The sequence below is a fragment of the Paracoccidioides brasiliensis genome (assembly GCF_000150735.1).
Source record: "Paracoccidioides brasiliensis Pb18 unplaced genomic scaffold supercont2.1, whole genome shotgun sequence".
Classification (NCBI taxonomy): domain Eukaryota; kingdom Fungi; phylum Ascomycota; class Eurotiomycetes; order Onygenales; family Ajellomycetaceae; genus Paracoccidioides; species Paracoccidioides brasiliensis.
The window spans coordinates 173548-192704 of NW_011371358.1; the positions used below are offsets into that span (position 1 = coordinate 173548).

The 19157-nt window shown below is 44.6% G+C and overlaps 6 protein-coding genes across 6 annotated transcripts; 4 read left to right on the plus strand and 2 right to left on the minus strand.

Annotated features, from left to right (window-relative positions):
• Nucleotides 1-150: 150 nt before the first annotated feature.
• Nucleotides 151-3034, plus strand: PADG_00053 (uncharacterized protein; the record flags this gene model as incomplete). Its single annotated transcript, XM_010757879.1, has 3 exons — nucleotides 151-2503; nucleotides 2552-2821; nucleotides 2919-3034. 3 exons carry the CDS (start codon nucleotides 151-153, stop codon nucleotides 3032-3034), a joined length of 2739 nt encoding a protein of 912 aa, XP_010756181.1.
• Nucleotides 3035-5188: 2154 nt separating this feature from the next.
• Nucleotides 5189-8276, plus strand: PADG_00054 (uncharacterized protein; the record flags this gene model as incomplete). Its single annotated transcript, XM_010757880.1, has 4 exons — nucleotides 5189-5539; nucleotides 5993-6851; nucleotides 7010-7649; nucleotides 8111-8276. 4 exons carry the CDS (start codon nucleotides 5189-5191, stop codon nucleotides 8274-8276), a joined length of 2016 nt encoding a protein of 671 aa, XP_010756182.1.
• A 4737-nt stretch (nucleotides 8277-13013) lies between these two features.
• PADG_00057 (uncharacterized protein) lies at nucleotides 13014-13353 on the plus strand (the record flags this gene model as incomplete). Its single annotated transcript, XM_010757370.1, has 2 exons — nucleotides 13014-13096; nucleotides 13164-13353. The coding sequence occupies 2 exons, from the start codon at nucleotides 13014-13016 to the stop codon at nucleotides 13351-13353; spliced, it is 273 nt and encodes a 90-aa protein (XP_010755672.1).
• A 768-nt stretch (nucleotides 13354-14121) lies between these two features.
• Nucleotides 14122-14730, plus strand: PADG_11043 (uncharacterized protein; the record flags this gene model as incomplete). The annotated part of the gene is made up of 3 exons (XM_010758347.1): nucleotides 14122-14161; nucleotides 14191-14305; nucleotides 14436-14730. 3 exons carry the CDS (start codon nucleotides 14122-14124, stop codon nucleotides 14728-14730), a joined length of 450 nt encoding a protein of 149 aa, XP_010756649.1.
• A 723-nt stretch (nucleotides 14731-15453) lies between these two features.
• PADG_00058 (uncharacterized protein) lies at nucleotides 15454-15669 on the minus strand (the record flags this gene model as incomplete). The annotated part of the gene is made up of 1 exon (XM_010757371.1): nucleotides 15454-15669. The coding sequence occupies one exon, from the start codon at nucleotides 15667-15669 to the stop codon at nucleotides 15454-15456; it is 216 nt and encodes a 71-aa protein (XP_010755673.1).
• Nucleotides 15670-15714: 45 nt separating this feature from the next.
• PADG_00059 (uncharacterized protein) lies at nucleotides 15715-19144 on the minus strand (the record flags this gene model as incomplete). The annotated part of the gene is made up of 4 exons (XM_010757372.1): nucleotides 15715-15984; nucleotides 16380-16658; nucleotides 16787-17137; nucleotides 18386-19144. The coding sequence occupies 4 exons, from the start codon at nucleotides 19142-19144 to the stop codon at nucleotides 15715-15717; spliced, it is 1659 nt and encodes a 552-aa protein (XP_010755674.1).
• Between the last annotated feature and the right edge of the window lie 13 nt (nucleotides 19145-19157).

Genomic DNA, 19157 nt, shown 5'->3' on the forward strand with positions numbered 1-19157 from the left:
TAAGATGCGATCATTTTCTAGCAAACATTGCTTTCATTTCCTTTGATTAATTTTACATAGGCGTATGATACGTCCCGTTGAACCCATCGATTCCTCCATAATATGCCGCGCCGAATTTGAAGTCTAGCCCTTTGAAACATCACAACTGAAATGGCTGCCGAAAAAGGGGGGTCCAGCGATGAGGAAAGAAAGCCTTTGACAAGGGGCAGTATGGAATATCGTGACTCGAGTAACTCTCTCCATTACTCTTCCTCCGCAGCCTCGTTATCCCTTGCCGTCATAGATAGAATCAATGGCTCGACACACGACACTGGTCCTGACGAGATAGGTCGAGGAGATCGCGACTACAGTGACGATGGGGAATATGACCTAGAAGAAGCAGATTATATACCATCTGGAGGCAAACCCGTTCAAAAGAAAGTCAAGATAGTATTAGGGTTTCTTTTGTTTCTTTGCCTGAGCGGATGGTCACTTGCCTTCGTCCTATTTTTGTTCGGCGGGCATGAGTCGAGCAAGACGTCCATCGTGTATGAGGATAATATATCAGACACAGGCTCTCAGGGGATTAAGATTACATTGGATGAAGTGTTTGATGGAACCTGGAGTCCTAATTCTCGTGACATATCGTGGATACCAGGTCCAAATGGCGAGGACGGGTTGCTATTAGAGAAAGGTGCATCTATTTCCAACGGCTATCTACGAGTGGAAGATATTGTTAGCCGTAAGGACCCAAAGTCGTCAAAGAAGCCAATTGTTTTAATGCAGAAGGCATACTTTAATGTTTCAGGAGAAGCCGTCTTCCCCTCCCGGGTTTGGCCAAGTCCCGATTTAAAGACAGTTCTGGTGTTGTCAAATGAGGAGAAAAACTGGCGACATTCGTTTACGGGGAAATACTGGTTGTTTGACGTCGAGAGTCAAACTGGGCAGCCACTCGATCCTGCAGCGAAAGACCAAAGAGTCCAACTTGCGTCCTGGTCTCCCCGATCCGATGCCGTTGTGTTTACACGAGATAACAACATGTTTCTTAGGAAATTGTCTTCAAATGAGGTGATAAAAATTACCACTAATGGTGGTGTTAATTTATTCTACGGAGTCCCAGACTGGGTTTACGAAGAGGAGGTATTTTCAGGCAACAGTGTGACTTGGTGGGCAGATGATGGTGAATATATCGCATTCCTTCGTACCAACGAGTCCTCTGTGCCAGAATATCCTGTGCAATATTTCGTGTCACGACCTAATGGGGAGATTCCAAAACCCGGCGGAGAAAGCTATCCTGAAACCCGGAAGATCAAGTACCCGAAAGCTGGTGCCCCTAACCCCATCGTGGACCTCCAATTCTTTGATGTTGGAAAGGACGAAGTTTTCTCAGTAGATATCAAAGGCGACTTTGCTGACAGCAATCGTCTCATAATTGAGGTTGTGTGGGCTTCGAACGGCAAGGTCATAGTGAGAAGTACTAATCGCGAGAGTGATGTTCTCCACGTCGCCGTAATTGACGTATTATCGAGGACAGGAAAGATTGTCCGAAAGGAAGACATTAATGCTTTGGACGGTGGGTGGGTTGAGCCGTCACAAACCACACGGTTTATTCCTGCGGACCCGGATAATGGCCGACTCAATGACGGTTATATTGACACGGTCATTTATGAAGGTCGTGATCAACTAGCCTATTATACTCCAATTGATAATCCGAAACCGATTGTGCTCACAAATGGTCACTCAGAGGTCGTTCAAGCGCCGTCTGGGGTTGACCTGAAGAGGGGCTTGGTTTATTTCGTTGTTGCGGGAAATGAGCCGTGGGAAAGGCATATTTACAGTGTGAACTTCGACGGTACTTCCCTTCAACCAGTGACAAACGTATCAGAAAGCAGCTACTATGATGTTTCGTTTTCAAATGGGGCTGGATATGCATTTTTGAAATATGCAGGCCCACAGGTACCCTGGCAGAAAGTCATCAGCACTCCTGCGAACGAAGTCACATTTGAAGAAACTATTGAGGAGAATAACCATCTATCTGAAAGGCTTCGCCAATATACCCTTGAGTCAAAGATATACCAGTATATCGACATTGATGGGTTCTCGTTGCCTGTGCTGGAGCGGCGCCCTCCGAACTTCAACCAGACAAAGAAATATCCCGTTCTTTTCTATTTGTACGGTGGGCCAGGGTCACAAACCGTTAAAAAGAAGTTCAATGTCGATTTCCAAAGCTATGTTGCCGCAAATTTAGGATATATTGTCGTAACTGTAGATGGCAGAGGCACTGGGTTCATTGGGCGGAAAGCCCGTTGCATCATTCGGGGTAACCTTGGACATTTTGAATCTCTAGATCAAATACAAGCTGCCAAAATATGGGCGGCAAAACCATACGTCGACGAATCGCGGATCTCAATATGGGGCTGGAGCTATGGAGGTTTTATGGCTCTGAAAACTATTGAGCAAGACGGTGGACGAACTTTTAAGTATGGGATAGCAGTAGCACCAGTGACAGACTGGCGATATTATGGTATGCACGAGCCGGGTTAGCTTGCTTTGCTTTTGCTAACATGGTTAGATTCCATCTATACCGAACGCTATATGCACACGCCTCAACGTAACCCAGGAGGTTATGATAACGCAGCTATTTCCAACACCACAGCTTTGGCAAATAATATTCGCTTCCTGGTTATGCATGGAACCGCTGATGACAATGTCCACATTCAAAACTCACTCACCTTTATCGATAAGCTTGATGTGAACAACGTTCATAACTACGATGTCCACTTCTTTCCAGACTCTGATCACAGCATTTATTTTCATAATGCACACAAAATTGTTTACAGCCGTATGTTTTTTAAGATCTTGCCCTTTGGAGAGCAACTTGCGCTCAGGGGCGGTGTCATACAACCTGATAACTTTACTGACAAATATTTTCTTCGCAGGTCTTGCTGACTGGCTGGTCAATGCCTTCAACGGCGAGTGGCTGAAAACTTACGATCCGACACCAAACGATTCCATATTGCGACGTGCCGCCACCTGGGTTGGTATGTCTATATAAACACAAGTACATACATGCATACTTGGATTTAGCAAGCAGTTAGAGACTGGAAATTAACGTTTCTTTTATACTACGCTTTTTCAGTTGATGGCATTGGCACATTTTTCTCCCACACCGTATTAAAATTCGGATGTACTGTACTAAGAATTTTCGTCTTTTTTACTGTGGTTTAATTCCCATCCTCTTCTTTTTGAGGGCAGGGCGTTGGAATACGGCAAAGGTTCTGCATATATTATTTTCCCTGGTCAAGGTTTCATGACTTCGGACACCATTAACAAGTGGACTTGCATTTTTATTCACTTCTTTGATTCTGTTGTGCCACGGTTGTCTCTGACTTTGAGGAGTTTAATATCTTTTTGAGAACTGGCCTGGGGGGTTGGCAGATCAAGAAGTTCACTTGCTTACAGCTATTCCAACCTTGTGGACGTCATCCATGGTTATTGTGTTTGACAATTTCCATTGCGTCAACACAAACCTCGATACAGACTAAGAGGTAGGCTGATAACCGAGGACTCTAAGATATCAGCCGGATATGTTACTAGCATTTACCCATGCAAGAGGGCATCATGAATATTGTCTCTGGATCGCAACCTCTACGAACATTAAGCACTAATATGGAGCAATAGAATCTACAACGATTTAAATGGGTCGATAACTCAGAAAGTACTCGATGGAAGATCTTTCCATAGTCATAACCCTCCTCTCCAGGAAGTTCCGCGTACCTCAGCCGGAGTTCTTTCGGTTTGCCAGTGCAGTTCTCTCGCTGATCTGGTGCTGAGACGTCAACATATATCCCCACGACATGGATGATGACCAAGTTTGGCTCTTCAGCTTTACCTTAGGCGGTGCGGATCTTATGGTAGTGATCACCTCCAAGTGCTGAGTGTCCGTGACTCCTCCTTGCTTTGAAACATCGTATCCAAAACCGATTACGTTCGGAAAGTTATGAAAAGTGAGTTAACCGTTGGTGAGGGCATTTCACGGAAATTTTTTTTAGCTGGGCCACGTATATCTGACGTGAGGAAGTAGTTCATACCTATTGTGCTCTCAAAGTCTTTAAGGAAGGTCGACAGCAATGGCGGGTTGCAAGCCTTCTCCAAGACTCCCCTTTGCCGGATAATTTTTTGTGTTGTCTATTGATATTTGCTATTTTCTATCTTGTGTTCAGAATCCTTGTCCATTACTTCAAAGCATATGACCTTTGAATCTAATGACTGATTTTTAGCAATGGCATTTGAGTTCTTTAAGTTATGCGTTTTTTAAAGACCCTTAAAGCGACGACTATGCGTCTTCCCTCTCACAACTATCACAATGATTTTTCATTATGGGATTGACAACAGCCACCTGATTCATCCCCACGGTCTATTTGAAACTGCTTTGGATACATGCGTACGATATAAATCTACGATCCAGCTACATTGAATATATCGGGGGGTGAGGTTTGCATTTTCTGAAGTGGTCTGCCACGAACGATGCGGGGAGTGCTGTCCATCATCACATACAGCTCCGCAATTTTGTTGTGCTCTCAATCGGGGCAATTGTTTCCGTAGCAACTTTTTTGATATGTCGTGGAAGATACCTTCGACATTCTCCCTGTCGCAGGATCTATGGAGCAGAAACGACAGCTTGGGTATCAAAACCTCGGCAAGCAATGGAAAGCAGGATCACAAAGGGGTATATACATTGGGTTATGTCCGTAGGATGAAGTCGGAATCACATTTCGACATTTCGGGCTGGAACCGATTTATTTATTCTAAATATCTGCCAAGTTCACCAAGGATATTATTTCCTGGACTCCTTACTCAGTTCCCTCTGCTTTTTCATTCATGTCTTACTCCATTATCATTTTCAAGTTCTAGAGAATATTCGCTTTTTTAAGTTTGAAACACAAGCCAAGCCTCTGGTGGGATTATCCCCTGAAGGTCCTATTTACCCCGCCGTCCCAGTCTATTTTGTCATGACTGAGGCAAACGAAAATTGTGCTTTAAAATAACAGTCAATGTGATCGATTCCCCTGGGCCTCCCTCTCATTTTCCAAAGAACAAATCCAATAAGCCAAGAGGGGACTGCGTTCATTTATCTCTCTCAACTCCGCGCCCTATTGTGCCCAGGTCTTCTGTCAGGACCCTACAACCTCCAGTTGAATTACGCATCATGTCGACACCAACACCAGTCAGTCCTGGTTCCCTGGCTGAGGAAACCCTAATCCCAGTTCTCTTGCCTCATATACAGACTCATTTAAAACGTATCCTCGAATCAGTGGGTCCGTCCAAGAACCAAGAAACATTCTTTGAGGCCGTTCAGCACGAAACTCCAAACAAACGAAATGGCGTTAGAAGCCTGGAAGATTTCGTCCGATACATGTCCTCGGCATATGCTGGTTCGCCTCCTGGGCCACAGGATCTATCACTTCCTATGAATAATTACTTTATCAGCTCCAGTCATAATACGTATCTTACCGGCAATCAAATTTATAGTGAATCCAGTACAGAAGTTTACAAGAATGTATGTGATTTTTATATCTTCCTCTGTTCTGCCTTGTTCAACTTCCCCTTTTCCCCTCATTTTCCCACTTGGTCTTCTTTCGAGCCGTCTGGGTTGTTGGACTAAATGTCCTTGTCTGTGGTTGCACATTCTGTTTATTCCAAGGGATGAATTTTACTTCGCCCTCCCTATATTTTACAATCAGATATGCTCAGGAGTTACTGGATCTCTATTGCTACTTCTATAGATAATGGATGGAACTCAAATGGCCAATTGGATATATATTTATCTTTGTTGAAGTGAGGCACCTGGACTCCTCCGAGTCATATCCCTCTACTGAGCTTTACTTCCATTGGGTGGATGAAATTGCCGGAATGTCATGGCCTTCAACAGTGGTTCAAGATGCCATTCATTATTGTTACATGAGAACGAGTCGCCTGATGTTCTAGCTAATTACCACGTATGTCTTTCTAGGTTCTTTTGAATGGATGCAGATGTCTTGAAATCGATGTGTGGGATGGGGAACCAGATTCCGAGAGCGACTCCAATTCATCGAACTCGGAAGATCAACGCGGTGATCACAGACCATCGCAAAAAAAGAACAAGGAGAGTAAAGGCAGGAAGGGTAGTCGCTTCAACTTGTCATACTTATCAAGCCGCTTGGACCAGTTTTCTAAAGGATCGGCCATGAAGCCGCAAACCGCCAGCACTGAAACTGCTGCAGTAACGACAGCTACTAATGCTGTTTCTGGAGCTGTAGATGCGGGAGTGGCAGCAGCGTTAGCTGTTCGTCCGCGACTTGAGCCTCGGGTTTTGCATGGCTATACTCTGACAAAAGAAGTGACATTCCGCGACGTATGCTTTGCAATTAGAGACTATGCATTCCTCACCAGTGATCTGCCTGTCATTGTTAGTTTGGAAGTCCATGCGAGTCTCGAGCAGCAAGATGTTATGGTTGAAATCATGACTCAGGCATGGAAAGGAATGCTTATAGAGGTTCCACCTGACATTGAAGCCAAGTTAGAAAAAGGAGAAATCAATGCATTGCCAAGTCCGGGAGAGCTGCGAAATAAGATTTTGATCAAAGTGAAATGGGCACCACCTCAACTGGGAGCCGATCAAGCAAAGATCACGGATACAATCGGAGACTCTCTGGAAATCCAGGGAGCTATCTCTGGTGCAATAGCTGATGATGGCACTCAAGAAGATGCAGACGAACATAGCTCAGACGTTAATCCTCAAGCTAAGACCAAACCTTCGAAAATTTTGCATTCTTTAAGTCGACTCGGTCTTTACACGCGTGGATACACTTTCACCAAATTTTCACAACAAGGTACGTTATCAATATAATAATATGTCCCGTTATGGCTGTTTGAAACAATGTGGGTGAACCGAGACAACGGAGCAATCAAAAATAATGAATGAAATGAAAAACTCTTTGGGGCATCTCATATTACGAGGAAACTGGCTTACCAAAGTCCATCAACACAGAGGCAAGCCACCCAACCCACATATTCTCCCTCTCAGAGACAGCTGTGAAGGATGCGCATGAAAATGAACGCCAGGCTCTTTTTGAGCATAATCGAGAATATATGATGCGAGCCTATCCATCTGGCCTGCGCATCAATTCTTCTAATCTAGACCCGTCATTTTACTGGAGACAGGGGATTCAAATCGTTGCTTTAAACTGGCAGAATTGTGACAAAGGGATGATGTTAAACGAGGGAATGTTCGCAGGTCATCAGGGCTGGGTACTCAAGCCGGAGCCTTACCGGGGAAAAGCATGGGCCACAAGGCAAATGGTGGCAACGCAAGGAAATGAAGGTAGTCTTCAAAATACTGCGAAACATCGCACCCTGAATCTGTCCATTGAGATCTATGGCGGACAAAATATCCCTCTTCCAGAAGGGGATGAGCATGCAAGAAGCTTCCGCCCATATGTCACCTGCCAGCTTCATGTCGAGCGACCCAGAGATAGTGTCCACGCCAGCGAAAATGATAAAAATGGAAACGAAGCTGCAAAGTACAAACAGAAGACCAAATCCGCGAGTGGCTCAGACCCTGATTTTGGAGTGCAGGTTTTACAGTTCCTAAGTGTGCCAGTTTCTCTTGAAGAATTGAGCTTTTTAAGGTGAGTGACTCTAGTGTCTCTAGTTATCAAAGCCTTTACGCCAAACCCCTCTTCCCCCCTTCAAACAACACCTTCAAACCCCAACCTCCCGTGCCCAACCCTATTTCAATATGTTGTTTTACCCCACTTCAATCCATTTTCGCTGCGGTATCGTTCATTCAGACAATCCCATGCAGGATGATTCGTGCCACGTCAGCTAAAAGATATCAAAATAAAATATATTTCCTGCTAGTATTTTTTGCTAAAAGGAGAGGGGAAGGCGGAATCTGAACAAAAAAGGCCAAAAGAGAGGGGGCAAAAAAAAAGACAGGGAGTAGAATGTTCCCTTACTGGAAAACATGTGCTCATGCGACTGCGTGGATCTATTCACCCCTTTGCATATGCTGTGATTCCTCGTGCATATCCCCATTCTGATTTAATCTTGCTGCAACTTGACACTAAATGAATATTTTACTCGATAGAGTCAAAGTTAAGGACGACGAAATTGGAAGAGATGATTTAGCGGCATGGGCGTGCATCAGACTCGATCGGCTGCGCCAAGGATACCGGTTCATCCGGCTGTTTGACACAAAGGGGAGAGAGTCACCGGGCATTCTGCTTGTCAAAATCTCGAAGCAAATATCTTAACGTACAATACATGTGCGATATCGACTGGATCATGGAACGACTGAGTCAGGTCACTTGTCAATGAGATATCCTTCTTTTCAACTTCGTTGCGCGACATCCACCCCTCAGCTAGAGATTTGTTGCCTGTATAACTTCTGGACCGTTGCAGTTCTTGAAACAGGCAGTGTGCAGAATACAAGCACCATTATGTCAACTGTTTAATAACATGCCGTTTAGTTAGTTAGACATCCATCATGTTTAGACAACCTTGGAGGGTTTCCCCTCCAAGGTCACATGTAAGTCTTCCCTGGGAAAGGCTTGAGATTCATCCGGATATATTCAAGATAATAGCCCTCGTGGTAACCAGTGGTGATCTAATCTGTCATTTTTCCCATATCACAATTTCCAATATGAAGAAAGCAGATCTTCATGTGGAGAGGGGTCGACGGCTTCCGACAAACTCGAAAAGATCATGCATGCATGTACGGTCTCTTTCTTTCTTTTTATTTTTCTTTGCTTTTTTAATATATCTCCTCTTGTGGCTTGATCCTCCATTCTCCGACCAACCAGAAAGTACAAGCGCGGAAATAGTGTTTTCACCCTGTCACTGTTCAACAAGCATGCATGGTTCATGCACACGAAATCGATTTGTGACAGCTCTATTTTCCTTACAGGATGGTAATATCGTTTATTTGGTTGATGTTTCTTAATCGAGGTTGCGTCTCGCGAACATGGAAGTTAAATTTCCCGGATGATGTTCTTGAATGCTTTTTACCGAACGAACACTTAAAGCAAACATGCAACTTCGTAGCCCAATCAGTGACTTTGTCTGGTAGTTAACAAATTTTTGGAATCGCTTTGGACGGATTCCATAAGGAGGCAGCCCAGACAAGCTCTAAGGGGGCAAGTGATGGTTGACCATGATGTCAGAATGGGGATAATCAGTCTTGTATGCGGTCAAGGCCATCGTATCACAACGGTGATGTCATGGCGTCGTTTGGAATGATCAGTCCAAAAAGCAGGGTTCAACTGGTTGGAAAAAAAGATTCGTCAGGGGGAAAAAAATATACGAACCGGACCCACTATTCAACAAACACGTCTATCGCTGTGGAATAATGCCGCCGTCGCTTAATTTGGAGATTTTCAAGGTTCTCCTAGTATGTATCGTCCTTGGCCGAGGGAATCTCAACGCGATCGGAACTGTTTGTAGCGGCAGGCTGTCGTAATTCGTTTCTGGATATTGTGGGTTGCGTGCTCGGCGCCTGAAAGTATCCAGTTCAGACAGGTTTCAACATGTTAAAATTGGCTGCAACAAAAGCTGTTGTATTCAATGTCCAAATCATTTTGTGAGATGTTCTATTCTATTGCGGAATTTGCCATGTAAAAACTGCAGTTGGCCACCTACCGACCACTTATAAGATCCATTAAGAGCGTTCTGCAAGGACAGGTATTTCCAACGGACTGGAAAGTTGATCTCGTGGGAGTGATGGTTTCGGTATAATTCCATCAACAATGACGCTATTTTACGAGAAACCCATCTAGGGAAACCTTGACAAGTCAAAATTCACGGCACTGGGTCCGTCCGCTCGTAATCCACTGGGGAATTGCGTCAACCTTGTCGCAGTACCTCAGGAAAGACTGACAGGAACACCTCCATTGCCAATATGCTCCAAGAACGTGGACGCAACTGGTTGATCAAATTTACCTTGGTCAAATAAACTTTTCCTCCATAGAGTGGAGCGTCCAACGTATGTACGTACGAGAGAGTCAGCGCCAGCTATTTGCAAATGCAAACACAAAACAAAAATACCAGCACTCCCATTCAAAAACACTTGAACGGTGTCACAAGAATGATCCCCACTTCGCTGGAGGTTAGTTTCGTTGATACTGGAAAAAGCGCTGGCGTTGAGCGAATTTTAGCCACATCAATGACGGGATCCAATAATGATAATTGGCTTTTCCTCAGTGCGATTTGCGCCTCAAGTGGGACTGTTGATCTGCAAGTTCTCCCATATTCCTCCAAGAAAACCGTGGGTCGAGGGAGGTTATCGGTCCATGTGACTACTGTGGAATTTTCGTCGATTGTGGGGTTTATGTTAATTTCAGAAAAAGTTTGAAACTTCCTGCTGTATCATAAATAGACGTCGACTCCACCGAGTTGCTGAGCATAAAAACCAAGCCGCGAACTGAGCAACCAGATCCACTCGAGGAAGGTGAATAAGTCGAGGGTCCAACATTGAAAGAACTCTTATCATCGCCTCTAGTTGGTAGGTTGAACGTTTTATTGTACTAGCTGACGGCTGAACCCTTTGACTTTTGAGCATTTCGATTTAATTTGCATCAGCAGGAAGCAAACCGTTAAAAATCGAGTGTCTCACACCACCTACAAGCGCGAACCAGAATCCTAAATACCAAAGGAAAAGAAAAAAAAATGGTCCTAGGACTTTTCAAACCAGGAATGAGCTTGGTGTGGCTACATGGCTCGGGTATGAGCAATGACATGTCACCGGTAAGTTGAGAATCAACAAAATAATCGTCTATTATCAAACCAGCTGAGGCCATTATTCAGATGCCTGGTGTCAGGTGCCCAAAGTGTCTAGAAGATGGGACGGAAACGTGGGTTATTCCAGGGAAATATTGTCATGTCTGCAGCACAGAATGTTGATGCGTTTTGTTGGTAAGCATAATGACACATGAAACCGAACAAACCATGTCATCGGGTTTCAAAACGATGTGTGTGTGTGTGTAGAGGGGGGGTTTATTCTGCGAAGCTAATACTGAATCATCTTGATTTGCCATCGTTGACGTTCGCTAGATTTCGGTAATTCATAGCATTGACGAAGCAATCCTACCAGGTAATGAGCCCTAATGTCATGCCAGAAGGAACATCCAAGACGGAAATGGACAGAAAGATTGGTTAAGCAGAAGGCCCCGGGAACGAATGGAGAAATTTTTCGATTTAATCTTAGGAATTTGTGTCACATACCTGCAATCCAAGGGAGAAAATGCATGTAACCAAAGCATCAGACAGATATGGCTGAATAATATCAGAATGACAGCAGATTGAACCTGAAGGGCATATAATTTCCTTGGGATACTCCAAATTTAGTATTTAAATGTTGCCTTGGGTATAGTCAAAAAAGGGAGATATAATACTCTTGACTTGAATTCATGGATGAAACAGCTTCGTAATCCCTCATGGGACGAAGAGATTGAAATGTCAACGAATAAGCTGCAACATGGTCAAGGTATAAGCAGAAACAGAAGTGGAAAAATCCAGAAAATGGAGAAGCAGGTAAATTGTGCTCATCATTTCGCAAAGACTCCCGGCCAGGTTTTCCACCGCGGGCTATATGAGACCGCCAATTGGCATGTAAAGACCGTACCATTGACAGATCGACGTAGTCATCCAAGGAAACGTGTAATAGCGAAGGCAGTTGGCCCTCGACTCTGGATCCTTTACGGCATCCAGCGCAAAACATAGGACACGAATTCGAAGGGGTTTAGCGATTTGGTAAAAGCACTCCTGGCACATAGGCCGGTGCGAAATCACCCCCATTGATCACCGCAGCAGCACAAATTGAGCAAGGATAAAAGGTAAAAGCAAACCCGGAAATCACGAGAATTGAAGGACATAATATATAGGAGCGGAACCAACAACGTCATCTCTTTCTACCTCTTCAAACGAGCCTGAATAAGCCGTGAGATACAGCCTAAATGTTCCTGGTGTAGAGTTCAGGCGTTGGTAATCACTAAAACCCAGAAATCCCATTCTCTCCACTCAAAGACGCGCGCTGAAAGTATGTAATCCATTTCCGAACTGCCACATTTGTAAATAAATGTGGCCTTTGTTTTGATACCCCTCAAGTGGCCCAACGTCCATTCCCTTTGGTGAAACCCTCCTTTCGGGGAATAACGCTACGAGATCACGTTTCACCACGAGGTGTCACTAACCAAATGAGCCAAAACGTTCACACGAATACAGTTTTGACCAAGTAATTTTGGAATTGGCTCGCGGAAAGGGCCCTGATTCGAGTTAACCAAGTTCAGCAACACGAACGGTCTGTCAGGTCAGTTTCAGGTGTAAACTGCACAGATTTGTTGGCTCGTCTGACGTGATACTCGCGTATATACATAGTTGAAATATCGGAGTTGAGCTAGAGTGAAAATCGTCCCATTCCGACAAAAATCCTTCCCGTGAATCCCGTCTCCGCTGCGGAGAACTCCGTCCATGCACTAATATTATGTCTAGACGATGAGGGCCGAGGCTAATTTAAGCTTAAGAGCCGTGACTCGTAAACGTCACGTGAGTGTGGTATCGTCTCCCTGGTTCCAAGGCCAATGCTTGTTAGACTAACCTGGAAAAGGGCCCAATCACCAGTAGACTATGCTGGACAATAAGGACGAGTTCAATCCCATGGGGATCCTTGATCCCTAACATTAGTAGTGTATTATTGGCCCTGCCCCGCCCGTAGTGAGCCCCTCCCTTCAATAATCGAAGGTTAACGCACTATCGAACGGCACGGTGGACATTTTTTAAGTGGAGACAAATAAACAAGTCATCTGTAAACTATTCCTTTTTGATTTTGTTGCGTGGTTGAACGTGTACTTATCGGAGTGGAAAATGCAGTCAATTTGTCGATTCGATCTTTGGGGACTCGCAAGAATTTGATATCATTGAAGTTTTCAAACCGAAATACCAGGTGGTATGACATTATTTCCCTGCCATCATTAACAGACGCCTGGAAGATATAAACGATGACGATACCCAGTCGTGCGGAATGCGAACAAGAAGTTCGATCCTGGGGTTTCAAAACGGCGATCACTTGGAATGATGTCCCGTAAGAAAAGCCGCTCTGCTTTCCCATGGCCTTCTTGCTGCAAAGCATTCCTTATTGTATGGAATAGCCATCATGCGTCGCACTCTCATGACGGACTCACCACTTTTTTCATCCGTACTGGCTCTTTAACGATTTCGCATCCTAATGATGAGACTGTAAAGCAAGAGACTTTTGGACAAGGTTTCGGAATCGATGTTCCTGGTGGGAAAGTGCAAGAAATATGGATCGGGCCCCAGGGATGTGAGTATAATAAGTGAGCCATATTCTGTGGTATGATATAACCCACAGCAAGATAAACCATGAAGTTTGTTTCCTCACTTGTCATTCTCTTGCTTTGCATTCCACAGGGAATATGATTCATGTTTAGGTCATCCCTTTTTCTTGTCAAGTGTGACAGACACAGGTGATCCACTAGATTACCATAGATTCTATACGGGGGGGGGTGCGGGAATATCCGGTGACAAATCATAATTGCATACTTTATCGTTGCATAGAGGGAGGGCTTTTTGCTTGGAATATTTATCCACTTAATTCCAATTGTCGATAGCATAACACGATTCGCTTAAACGGAATCGGAATTGCCTTTTAGAACGTTACCTAGGATCTTTTCGTCTTGTAAATGAATGTTGCTTTTTGAAAGCAAAACGGGCAGTTCGAGCAATTGCGTGAGTGGGAATGCACCCTTAAGATTAAGATATATATATGGTTCTTCTTTGTAGGAAGGATTCTGAGGATGAAATGCTTGGCCATCAAGATTGATGAAATTGTGAGGAACTGGTCAAGGGCGATTTCGGAAGCTCGAACAGGTGCTATTGCTGTCTTTAGAAATGCAAGTCCTCAAAATTGTGATAGCCTTCGCTGGGGGCCAATTTCGTAGATGGATGCTCTAAAAGGTCCACGGTGATTCAGACTTTGGAGACGGATAAGGACACCCATCTGCGTATAGGGGCCTCAACTTATTAGAGTCATGTCTGCTAGGTGTCCGATGGGTATAACTGGCGTCTCAATTTCGATTTCTGCTCACCATGGAGAAGGAGGAGCATCAGATCCTTCGCGAATCATTGCGTAAGAGATGATAGCAATCCAGTAAATAGGCACCCAGTTCACAAGAAGTAACATCCTAACCAACGTGGTCCTTTGCTATCCCCGCTCGAGACCATCCAGAAACTCCTCGAGTCGTTCGATATTTCACAGCATTCGAAAATCCCAGTGTATATCTCTTTCCTAACCGTCGCATACATCTTTTTCGTTTGTGTTACTGATCGTAAGCTCCCAACGGCATCTAATCCGCTGATATGAAATTGAAAAGTTGATTCGTCGCCCTCACACTCTTGATTAGGACTCTCGAGGCCCTGGCAAGCTTATGTTGCTTTGACGCAAAACGAAAAGGGAAAACAGAGCCGGTCTCCCTGTCCTATGATTGTGGCAAATATTTGAATAATTTTGACACGAATCTCTCAAAGCATCGCTGCTGGAGGGATGGCGATAGAGAGGGAAATTACCGTACAAAAGAAGGAAGAGGAGGGATCGTCATGAAAGGCTATAAACAAGCGAGAAAGATCACGGGTATCGAGTGGGAAGACGAGTCGAGCTTTTTGAAGAGCGAATATTTAGGGTATTCCAATGGCACTTAACAATCCTAGATGTGTTTTGCCCAAAGGCTAGGGAGGGCTAGCAGCAAATCGCATAGATATAACTAAGGCCGACCCAGGTAATGGAGGATTACGGAAGTGGGCTACTGAGAACCACCCATCATCGGAGAATCGAGTGAATGATATCATTTCATGTTCATGTAATAGTTCACTAAAACTTTTGAACAATTAAGCCCTTCGTCCTCTTCAATTCCTGTATTCATACCTGTGTTCTTCAGCCTCTCACCAAACATTCTGCGTTGTTTTAGTTTTATGGTACATATCAGAAAATAGCATATCGACAGCATAACATCACCTGGATATGAAGCTAAGTTAAATTTAAGTGTCTTGGACCTCCAGAAGACATTATTATTTTTATTATTATTATTATTATTATTATTATTATTATTAACAAGCATTAATGTCAAACAAAAGGAGATCAACCAAATCACCATGACAACAGATTCCAGCTAGTGGATTACCTAAACGGAGACGAAGCCGAGAGCAGTTTCGAATCCGGGCTCGGGCTCGGGGGAGGAGTTGGTGGACATTGGCTGGGGTTGAAATTGCCTAGAGGAATCGGATAACTATCACGGGAGGGTGACGTTCGTGGAAGGGATTTGTTCAAGAGAGGTGTATTTAAATGTAATGCAGGGTTATTGTCCCGTTGAGAAAACTCATGACGAGAAGCATGTAGAAAAGCCCCTAGCTCATATAATTGGGATATCATTTGAAGAGGAGGCAGGTGACAGAGTCGTGGGACAGAGTCGTGGGACAGAGTCGTGGTCGCTTCAAGAGCGGTGCAGAGACCGGCGCAGGGTCTAGTGGAATGGCAGTTTGCAAGGATGAATTACCGCCAGGAGTGCGAGTTCCAAAATCGTGGCCATGAGGAGAAATTTCTTCGACAAACATCATGGCGACATTAGTTGGTCGTGGTTGCATGGAGGACGGAGCGGGAATGGGATCGGAACCCGGAGGTTGGGAAGTCTAGTCGCGATTCGCGCCATACCCGCTATCCAGTTGAGGATTCTTAGAGTCGTCGGTGGCGTCGACTATGTGGCAGTCGCAGTTGGAGTGACCATTACCATCGCCACTAAAAGGACCGTCCCCGCTGCCGTTGTTAGGACTAGCAGCGTCGGGCATCTCTTCATCAACGCCTTCCACACGAATCCACTCGATGTTGGACCCATAATCATCATGATCAATATTCATATCCAGAATACATGTAACTTGTATGCCAAAATTAAAGCACCGAAGCTGAGTAAGCCACATCAACACCGAACTCTATGACCACAAGCTCGGCAAAAGGTGAAGTGAACCTAATAATCGGCACAAGTCACCGTAAGCGTTTGGAAATCTCAGTGGAGGAGATCGCAGTCATAAGGGAAATCCCATACCAGCAGAGCAGCAGAAGCCAGAACCACGAGGGAGTATTCCTTCGTACGCTGTTGGTCACAACATCCCGACGTTAACCTCAATAGGAAAGGCAGAGTTTATTCTGGGCAATCCAAGCTTCCGAAGAAAAGCATATTTTTTTTTGGTCGCAAACTATATCCAATATTGCATTTGCAGAAATGATTGTCCGGCCTGCTTAAGTCGCACTAGGTTCGGGCCGTTAAGCCTGCTTCCTCAAATCGAGAAACCAAGCCTACACTCCATTCACCAAATTGACGACCAGACATGGGTAAAGTTTCACTGCTTCTCTCCAGCGCCTGTTTCATGACGTCATAAACGTTGGCTGGAAGGCTAACTTCTTCCACTGCAGTCGGCGACGGGGTGCCCTGCGCTGGATCGAGCATTGATTGAATGTCTGCGACTTCCTTGTAGAACACCTTCACGGCCCGTTGCGCTGTAGTAGTAGATACATCGCCATCAGCACCAGAACCGGATGACAAGCTGGAGTATCGCAAGTCCGGATTGAACAACCAAAGCTTATTTTGAGCAATGGCGTGAGTCAGCTGATCGTAATTTGCCTGGTCTATGCGTAAAACCTTCATAGAGAGTCTATTGCGATAGTTCGCAACTTAGAAAAGTTAAAAATATGTAGGCATAAACTCACCAACAATCCGCTCCTGGAGCCCTGGCTGTCTGGTAATTTATAATCTGTGCTGTGGACAGCAAATCTCCTAGCACCAATTCTCTCAACTAGCTCTAGCAGCTGCGTTCCAACGATCATGTCCACCGGGTAAGACTCCCACAGGTCATCATCGGAACTGATTTCATCCTTGGGTTTCTGTAAAACGGAGACGTTCGTCTTGTATAGTCTCAAGCTTGGAAAAGAAGTGTCTTCCTCTCCAACTATGGCACCGCACCAGGAGCATGACAGACTAACAACGGGGTGAGTTTTGGATGCAGACTGCTGATCTCCGTTATACGTATCGTAAGCAGAAGAAGAAGAAAGTGACGGTTTCTGTAGAATTTCCAACCTCCATGTCAGTAAACATGATATCAAAATACGCTCTACTCCTAGCAATATGGAAGCAGCGCATGTGCGTAATATAGTCAATCGAGAAGCAAGTCGTTACAAATAACAAACAAGAAATAAGAAGGCATGGTTAATATATTGGTGTGCAGGGGAGGGGCGAAATAAATGGTTTGGCAGAACCTGCGCTATCGTGTTGAATGGATTATAACTGCTGTATTTTACCTCTTCCCATGCAGTTTTCTGCCAACCACAGCATCAGCAGTTCACAAGAGCATACGGGTAACGGAATCCCACGAATCGTGGAGGTAGAAAGGGGATCATCACGACTCAGACGAAGAGACGAGGGTAATTAGTCCCACAAAGAAACAGCTAACAAAAGGACAGCTAGAATATATATTTCTATCTCCTCACATCTCGTCTGCACAATGATGCCGGCAAAAATGGTAGTGTACCTCAGATTATATCTCGCGAATCCCACGAAACCTCGGAATAATGCTATCGAATCATTTCGCGTTTATTGGGTTTCCCCGAAAACAGCTTGAAAAGATGCCCATAGCACAGTTCAAACTTCGCGACGGAGTACATCTCAGGCTATAGAAAACTTCATGTTTCAACAAACACCATCTTAAACACCTGGTTCTTGTGAAAATATCACAAATAATTCATATATCCGTCGGTGGGAGGAGTAGTAGGGAACGGGAGAAAAGGACCAAATCAGGCTCAGGGCTAGTGAATCCATCAATCAACCTCCGATTCCGTGGAATCACAAGGAGTTGAGTATTCCTCAAGAACTGTTCCTGGTGTGACCCTTGCTTCTCCTGTCTTTTCTAGCTCCTTTTATAACCATGGATTTGCTATTATTGGTGCAAGTACAAGGTGATAAGAGGTGCGAAATCCCCTGAGGTAATATTTCGAAAAAGATTTATGGTTGAATATTGATATTGGGCAGTTGTATCGGAAACAAGATCGTGGGGAAATGTACGCCAACAGAAGTCCACGTTCAATTTTGTTTCCTTCTTTGCAGCCCGAAGGTGACGTGATGATGAACAGATAGAGCAAACGAAAAAATGGCGGTTAAAATGGGGATATAAGAACACCTTTTTTTTACTGTATCTGCGCAAGGGGGCAGCAAAAAAGAGGACTCAAAAAAAGAATGGAGGATGTGCTCGAAGGATTTGCTTACCGGCCGCCATAAATCATGAGAAAAGGAAATGAAATAAAATTGGCACTTACCGACTTCTCCAATCCCTGGCAATCATCCTCTGCCATCACAAAAGACAAAATGTCAATCAATACTGTCCCAGGTGCGCAGACAATCTGATTGGCGGCACCATACCCTTTTATAGTTTCGTTCTCATCGTTGACATGAGGTCCGGTGTAATTGGTAGCATCACCATGACCGTCTTCATGCGCATCAGGTTTGTGGCAATGCCATAAATCCATCATCTCTGCCCAATCAGAACTAGGTAAGTCTTTCCATATAATCCCCCCCTTCTCTGAAGGATTAAAAAGAATATTTTTGCACTGTCGACACCGAATGCGGCTTTCAGAATTCATGTCCTTTGAAGTCCACGGAACTTGCAACCCATTATTCACAAAGCTTGCCCCGCCATCTGGTAACCGGGGCCCGACTGAAGGGCTGGTCTCGTCAACTTGGAGTCTATAGGTGAGTTCATTATGTTCATTGTGTTTAACTACACCCCAATATATACGAATAGGTCTTGTAGCAAGAGTTGTGTATGCGGATACCGAAACACGTGCGGGTAGGTCAAAGGTTCGTTCTCCCCAGGGACCAGAGAGGCAAACTGAGCGGCGTGAGGGCTGGAGAGTAAGAGAAAATTTGTTATCAAGAGGGTCAACGGGAATTCCTGGGATACCGGAGCTCTCAGATGAAAACAAGGAATCAGCCAAGGACACGTGAAGCATGATTTGGCGGATGTTTGGCAACAGTTCGGCATAGAGAGACAATCCCGCTTGAATTCCGAATGCCATGGTCAGAAATAAA